The following is an 8,540-nucleotide window of genomic DNA, read 5'->3' as shown; positions in this document are numbered from 1 at the left end:
GTAGACAACTGTCATAGCTAATTTGTAATCTATGGTCATATTTGTCGGACAAATGGTTTTGTGTCGGTCCGGGATCACCAACCACCGAACCGCCGTCCTCCCACGCTCTGGCCTAGCTCTACGCACCCGCTTCAGCTCCAGAGCCTCCAGTGACTGTTCGTGCCAGAACTTTAGGTTCCCAAGGGATGTGCCGCAAAGACGCCACTCCCCACAACAACACCCGCAGGCGGCGCCACACCCCAGAAGAGGCCACATATCGAAAAAAAAATCGCGTCTTAAGACGCCCGCCTCGCAGCTTTCCCGGGAAACCAAGGCGCACCGTGAGTGATTGGCGCCACCAGACACCCAGTCAATTCTCACCCATACGAATTCCTAACTTCTTTTTGTGCTATCCTCCACATCTCTTCTGACCGAAAATGTTAATGGCTTTATCGACACATTTAGCGGAAGGCGCCCACCACACCCTTCCTTTTCCAGCTCTGAAAACGTTACGCACACATTTTAACTTGAGAAAAAAAATCAGTTTTTTAGGATGACAAAAATGTATTGTTTCAGTGACTTTCTCACTGAACTGCTGCTTCGGCGATGCTACTCATCACATACATTCCGACTGATCCATTTCGAATTCGATTCGAAGGCTCCCGCTAATGACCGTCCGCTCAACAAAAAGACGCCCCCCCCCCACCCCTCTCCCTCTCTGATCCTCGCCCTCTCTCACTCCTCAACCCCTTTTCTTTTATGTTTGTTCGCATTTTCATGAGGGCGGTCGTGTGAATGCAGCCATCGCTGGCGCCATCATCGTCACGAACAGCGAAAGACGATGATCATACAAATCTTGCCAATCCAGCTCGCGAAAAGGGGGGAGGTGGGTATGGGGGTGAAATGCAAAGGCTTTAGATAAACTATGATCAAACCAGAGTACTTTCGTTCGATCGTTGAGTTTGCTCGCTGGATGACGAATAAACAAAGTAAAAACAATAATTACAGGAGAATTCTGCGGCACAACGCAAAACACGAGCGAGAGACCAGAGAACTTGAGCATGCTGCAGCTCAGGTAGCCATTAGGTTATAAGTTGTGTACATCCATTCCCATCGCCCGAAAACAAAGCGACTTTCTTACACTTCTATGAAAAGTGAAAGACTCGCAGGTAGCGTTAACGAAATAATTCCGTCAACAAAGCTAGGAAATTACGACAGCAAAACACAAAGCATTTCGACTCACCATGTGCCGGAACTCCCCCGACTCGGCTGTTGACCCCTCACTCGATCCAAACGCTGCAAATTTCTTCTGATAAACATGGATGACACTTATTCCCGATCACACGTACTGCCGAAGGGTTTGCTGACAAATTCAAATAACATAAGTAACGAATATCTAGACAACTTCTATAATCAGCAAGAACAGCGCACAGTGCACAGCCAGCGGCGGCGGCACAGACCAACACTGACCTCTCTCGGGCTGCAGTCTTGGAGGGAGGGGGGGGGGGGGGAGGCTGTCAACTGCGAAAGAGGCGGTCACTGGGTTTAGTATCTTTCCAACTTGAAACTATATGTATCTCAAAGACATTTCCAGTTTAATTTTCATAGGGTTACTTCTCACGTTAGGAAAATTAAAGAAGACTATTTGGTGGTAGGGCGGTCATTCCTTTATTTACCAATTTACCAATTTCTTTCCGACATGTTCTCGTGAATGTTTGTGAAATATGACTTTCACTGACAATCATTGTATGTACGAAAAAAGGGCAGGAATCGTTTCACATTTAAAAAGATGTTTTCAGACAATTTTTAAAAAATGAAAACTCAGAACCAAGACCATTTTGCTGCAGATTTTGCACTTTAAGTCCCGCAGTTAACTTCAACAAAGTCACTGCTAGTCACTATTTACAAATTGTAATACTCTCACAGCCTACAGGCAAATATGATAGGGTAAATTAAAAGCTTAAGAGTCAGTTAAAAACAATTTCCTTACATGTTATGAATAAAAATTATGGTATAAAAGGAATCATGGAAAGAAGTTAACTTCTCAATGAAGAGAATAGAACTTTTGTCAAGGATATAGAATACTGTGAAAATTCTTTAACCTTGAGTACCTCAATTTGAACACAAATAGATATGCGTGTGTTTAACGTTTGAATCATTTAATCAAATTCAGCATGGAAAATAAAAATGAGGTTCAATGCGTTGTTGCAAAAACACAGCAAAAGTCAGAAATTGTCATACAGTGGCAGACAATGCTCATTTCTTGGAAGATTCTACTGGTAACAGAATATCAAATGTGCTGTAGATCTCTTTCTTATCACAAAGAATTCCTGGAAAAGATCCACTTACGTAAAAATAGAGAAAATATGGTAATTCTTAAAGAAAAATTGCATTACAGGACAGTGTAAGCTTTAGATGAGAGCCCTGGATATTCACTCAACATAGCATAGAAAATACACAGAATTCCATCTTATACACCAATTTATACTTCATATGGTGAGGTAGAAATTTAAACAGATTGATTACAATGAGGCACTGTCATAACACTTTTCAAGTAATTCTGTTGTGAGAAAAAATAATCAACAATGGATAAACATCTCAACAAATGCGTCAGCACTAGATAAAAATGAATAGAATTCATTATCATATATGGATATTTATATATGGATCTAACTGTTATATATATTTCTATAAAGATCTTCACATCAAATGTGAATAAACAGCAATAGTGTGTAAACCTTGAAAAACACAGTTCAGCAACACATTAAGAAACTTTTAAAAGGAATATAAAGGGAGAGATAAATACAATAATACACAGCAGCTAAAGAAAAGTTTGTCATTTGGCTGCAATCTGACTTAAAGCTACAAAATCAATCAAGTCAATCAATCAATCAATAAATATGTTAAAAAAAAAAACACTTTATATCTCTTGTGAATTTATACAAATTAAAAACAACATAAACAAGCAAACACTAAAGGTGTAAAATAAATTGTCAATTGTAATAAATCTTGCTTCTTGTCAAAAGGGACATGACAAGGATAAGACTGACAAAAGAGGCTGCCTCACTAGGTCACAGTAGAGTATACATTTTGGAGGTAAAAAAGATCTTATTTGTTGCTCATACAACAAACTTATCCTAGTCAAGGCAGCAGATAAAAGTGAATATTTGAAAAAGACGGATAACTATGGTTCCCTATTTCCTCAAAATGAAAAAGAGATTAACTTCATTATGCACAAGTATAAAATTGCTCCAGTCAAAATTAATATACAATTCCACACACAAAATTTGAGCACAGTAGCATTTCACTTTATAATGCACACAAACTTTCACACCCAAACACACACACACACAGACATATACATACATTAGATACATACATATACAAGCATACATGGATGCATACATGCATACACACCAACACAAAGAAACTAACACAGAAATATTTTTCAGTACTACATCATCTTTCTACAGTAGAAATTGAGTACTCCAAATCTGAATGAAAAGCCTCGAGCACTGAAAGATGAGGCAAAACCACACAGTATCACAGGAGGAGGGTTTGCATACACTTACACAAACAAGAAAGCTACATACATGTACTACTTTACAGTAGTTACAACATCTGACACCATCCTAGGATCCAGATTTGAACAAAAAATTTCATGAATGAAAACAACCCATTTTGTTCTCTAGGTTAACTAGGTGGGTAATTTCCTTCTAAGTTGAAGGACAAAAGTATAAAAGTATTAACACACAGTAGTACAAAATACCACATACGTCTGTGCAAGTTCAGTTGATCATGTGATTTTGCTCTAGTTTAACTACAATCTTTACAGACAAAGTGCTTAATTCTTCCACATTCAGTCTTTATGTCACTTTAAAAAGTACAATGGTTAAATTGCCAAGCTCATCTCTTGTCCTTTAGAATGATTGGTAGTTTAAATACATGGGGTAGGACTAGAGGTATTCCAATAAGTAACTATAAAGGTACAAATCTAACCACATGAAAACCAGGTTTGATAAAATCTGATGACCTGATCACATTAAAATGCACATCTTGTGACTCTCTGAAGAATGCATACGCAAAGGTCAACAAGTTGTTTGTTTTTTTCTTTTTAAAAAAGGCCCTTTGACAAACCCAATAAAACCTTATCACATTCAAATTTGGTGTCACAATCTGGATAAAATTAACCCATTTACAATAGGGGTCAAACAATGGCAGCATCACAATTACTGTTGTCTCTCTCAATTACAGGTGATGGAGGGCTAGATGGACGCTTGCATGATCCATTTAGAGCTTGAGGGAACTGTTCAGAGGAGCCTGGAAAGGCAGGGGGGGGTGTATTTAGAGATAAAGTGCTCTCAGCTGAAACAGTTGGTGCAATATCTCGTGTTCCTCGAAGAAGTGCTCCCCTTTCCATCTGGTTGACCTCTTCACTTCGATTGTTGATTACAAAGGTGGATGATGCATTGTTACGCTGACGGCACATGTATGGTGTGTCTCCAGGAGATGGTGAATCCCTCCCCTGTGAAACATACAGAAAATAAGTGAGAAAATGCATATCATAAAACGGTTCAGTTAAAAGTATCAGTTACACGTTAATTATCTAGAAACATATTAGCAATGACACCAAATTCCCCTCTTGAAAAGAATCATGCAGTTCTTCTTTTCATGCTATTCGTAATTGAAATAACCACACACAAACATAAAAATACAACTGGCTTCTGTTTTACATATTCTCACTAAGTAATACTGATTGACAAATTTGTGTTCAGAAAATAACTCAAAAGTTAAGAAAAAACAATTAATTATGTTCACAGCTAGTGTCTGAAAATAAAAGCCAATGAACACACACCATCATCTTCATGACTTTAAAAGTTGGTCATAAAGTCACACATACATGCACAGCAACAAGACAGTGGGAAACATGAACTTGAGAGCACTCAAGATCTTATATGCAGCATTCAATTAAGAACTCGCACTCCAGTCACCCTCAGCACACTGTGGACCACACCAGCATGAGCGGCAACTCAACAGGTTGGCAGGTGAGCAGGCATGGATGTGAGTTCTTTATTAATTGTAGTGTAGCTGGCAAGGAACTCTTAAAATGAATTCTTGACTCTAGGAATGGAGGGGTCTATTTATATGAGGAGAAACATGGTTGGAGATATGATATAAGTTAACCAGTACCTCCCAGTTATTAACATGAACGGAAGTTATAGGTGGATTATAGAAAAACAGGGGTGAAAGTTTCAAAAATCTGAACACATGCAGGTATTGTGCTACGCACCACAGTTTGTGGGTTGAGTCTAGGCGATCCCTGTAAGACACAATACCCAGTCACTTTACAATTACTTCGACTTCAATGACAGGTGAATCTAGGGGAAATATTTTCATATGAACTGGTAATAAATCATTGGTACTACTGTGATCTGATAATCACATTTTGATAATAGCTAATAAGTCTGGTCAAGTTACAAAACTTTTCCACTTTTCACGACAAGAAGTAAAGATAGATATCAAAAACGTCATTGGAGACATTCATCAGGCCAAGAGGCAAGAAAGACAATTTCAATAAGATTTTAAAAATGTTTAGGAGCAGCTTGTAACTGCAGTGGGCACCAACAGGCTCTCTGCATACAGCGAGTTTTGGGATACCTGAAGGAGTGATGAGTCAGGGAAAGGATCCTTAAAACAAGTCAACAAATTTCTAGGACAGGGATTTAAACATACATGCTTTGATGGGCCGCAGCAAGTAGAGAGTGCACAAGGTCTGTCCGTCTGCGGGCAATCCAGCACACACACCTCAGTTGGGCCAGGCTGCACAGTGTCCTCTGCAAACTGAGCAGTCAACAAAATTACAGATAATTCATAAAAATACTCAATTGAAAACTATGTTAAATGATAAAAACACAACTTACATCACCAATTTCAATAAACTCGGGCTGGATTGTAGTGGAGTGAATGCCTTCATTATGGAAAAACTCCTTAACTTTTTCTGCAATCTTCATATACTCAGACAAATTGCGCACCCTGATAAAAAATTATTTTTAACAGAAACTTATCAAAAATTGGAAGGATATTACAGATGTATAGAGAAATGGACCATACCTAATGTGTGCAGATGCAATGATCCTATCCCCAGCAAGTTGCCACACATGGAATTCATGCACAGCCAACACTCCATCAACCTTTTCTAACAGCCTACGCTGAATAGCATCTACCTGGATGTGTGTGGGGACAGTCTGCAGGAGAATCAAGGCAGATTCTTGCAACAGGGGCCAAACCGCTCGCAGAATTAACACAACCATTACAACACTGAGGGCAGGGTCCATGTACAATCTGTATTCCCAATCGGTCAGCCACACAACCTGAAGTCATGCAATAGCAAATCATGAGTTATGGTGTCAAACTTCTGCATAATATGATTAATTATTAAAGATAACATACCAGGGCAGAAGCAATCACAATGACAGAGCCAAGTGCATCAGCCAGTACATGAAGGAAGACTCCTCTCATATTCATTTGAGAGGCTGACGGCTCCACAGCACTGTCTTCATGCCCCTTGTTGTTGCTAATGGCTGCAGCCAGAGTTGGCCCAATCGGAGGGTTAAAAGTTTCATCATTTTCATTGTCATCCGTCGACACCAATTGAGTCAATCTTGTATGACTGCGACCAATACCTCCATGTGAAATACCACCATGGGAATGACCATGACCACCATGACCATGCTCTGCAAAAACAGTATGGGTTTAATGTACATAGAAGCTGGAAAACAATTTCATTAGATAGATTCAAAAATAACGCAAATAAAGCACACACATACCATGGAAGAGACAAAGACCCACTAGATTGATAAGTAGACCAAGTACGCCAACAACAACAATAAGTTTTGGCTCATGTATTTCTTCCACTTCTATAAACCTGAAAATTCACCATTTCAAAATTAACAATCCTTAATAAGCTCACACAAAAGTTTACAATAATTCAAAGTTGTGGTAATTAGGTTACCTTTTACATGCTTCAACTGTAATAGAAAAGCATAGAGCAACAAGGAACACTGCGTTTACAAGAGCTCCCAAGACTTCAGCTCTAGCCCATCCAAACGTATTTTTGGACCACTTCTTAGGTGACATCTGCCAAAAAAAATACACACCCAGTTAACAATAGCCCTTACAGAGTACAAATTTTTTATTATAAGGAGTATAAAAAATAACATACCTTTACTGATAAAAATGCTACTACTAAGGCAGCTACATCACTTAACATATGAAAACTGTCTGCCACCAATGCCATAGAATTTGTGACATATCCAACAGTAATTTCCACTAAGAAGAAGGAAGTTGTCAACCAAAACATGGAAATTAAACGGCATTTTTTACCGGTATACCGACCCATTTTGAAGTATACTGTAACATAAACGGAAAAGAGTCTTAGGTGAATATCAAAACCAAACAGATAAGCAAAACCAAAAAGATTTGACACAGTGAATGTGAGGTTAAGGTTGTAATGTCACTAGCAGCCAATATAACTAAAAGAGCACCCGTTTAAAAGACATCCAGGCACCAGATTCAGATGGACCGTGGTCTACAATAGTTAAGGAGAGTTTTCTGTGAAAATGAACCAAACCAACTCGATCTCATGACAAAGGTTTCATTGATCAAACAGTCCCATGAGCCATTGAACCTAACCCCAAAAGATTCAACTCCATTTATTTAACAGAGCCATACTAACTACAAAGTCAATTTTCAAAACAAAGTGGCTCCTTGACAAAATTTTGCCCTTGAAAAATAAAGACCACCAAAAGCACACTAGACCTCATAACACACACTGGTTTCCAGAGCTTTCTGTACTCTGGCGTGAAACCTTACATTTTTTTATTTCTTCGTCGCAAAAAACGGGGCTTGCTTTACAGCATTCTCGGCTGTAAAATTCCTTGTTTACACCCTCCTGTATCCACGGAGCGAAATTTCACTGGGTCGGTGCTCTCCGAGTAAAGATACAAGCAGTCTTTGAAAATAAATTCACTTTCCTCCCCTCGGGCTCGGGGCACACAATAGTCACTGGTCCTTCCCAACTCAACCCGTTCGGGTGACGGCACGAAGGCGATGCGACGATGAGGTCACGGGGCCGACAAAAGACGGCCGACGAGCAGCACTGGGCACTACCACTGGCGCACGTCCGCACTCACACACTCACACGCACACGCTTCAACACTCACAGACGAGCGCACACGCACGCGCTGTAACGCCTCGCCAAAGTGCCCGCGAGAGGACGAAAAGTCGCGGTACGGGAGCACGGCGGCAGCTTGCGGTAGCTTGCGGCAGCACGGCCCACCCACGGTCTGACGCGTGCCGGGGGCGTGCGCACGGGCCGGGCGTGCAGCGGAGCGCGAGCAGGGGCGCTTGCACGAGCACGGAGCACGCGGAGCACGGGCGAGAGGGCGGCGTGGCACTACAACTCGGAGTGGAGTGATGAGAGATAGCGAGCAGCACCGGGCCCACCGGGCACCGCGCGGGCACGCACCCCTCACCACCGCCCCTCCACTCCCGCCCCGCCG

At 40.8% G+C, this 8,540-nt stretch overlaps 1 protein-coding gene across 2 annotated transcripts; it reads right to left on the bottom strand.

Annotated features, from left to right (window-relative positions):
* Positions 1-1,623: 1,623 nt before the first annotated feature.
* On the bottom strand, positions 1,624-8,459 carry LOC113213481 (uncharacterized). 2 transcript variants are annotated; one of them, XM_026432563.2, is made up of 10 exons: positions 7,852-8,459; positions 7,202-7,389; positions 6,992-7,116; positions 6,807-6,904; positions 6,430-6,713; positions 6,091-6,350; positions 5,901-6,012; positions 5,713-5,820; positions 5,270-5,299; positions 1,624-4,504 (listed from the first exon to the last, which is right to left on the bottom strand). In XM_026432563.2, exons 2-10 carry the CDS (start codon positions 7,376-7,378, stop codon positions 4,187-4,189), a joined length of 1,512 nt encoding a protein of 503 aa, XP_026288348.1. In that variant the 5' UTR covers positions 7,379-7,389; positions 7,852-8,459; the 3' UTR covers positions 1,624-4,186. The 2 variants fall into 2 exon arrangements, with proteins under 2 accessions (XP_026288348.1, XP_052121420.1); XM_052265460.1 differs by lacking the exon at positions 5,270-5,299 and having other exon boundaries at positions 7,852-8,458.
* Between the last annotated feature and the right edge of the window lie 81 nt (positions 8,460-8,540).

Source organism: Frankliniella occidentalis, unplaced genomic scaffold, assembly GCF_000697945.3.
Source record: "Frankliniella occidentalis isolate FOCC.00 unplaced genomic scaffold, Focc_3.1 Scaffold1, whole genome shotgun sequence".
Classification (NCBI taxonomy): Eukaryota; Metazoa; Arthropoda; class Insecta; order Thysanoptera; family Thripidae; genus Frankliniella; species Frankliniella occidentalis.
Note: the sequence above shows the minus strand (reverse complement) of the source record. Positions and strands in the feature narration are given on the sequence as shown.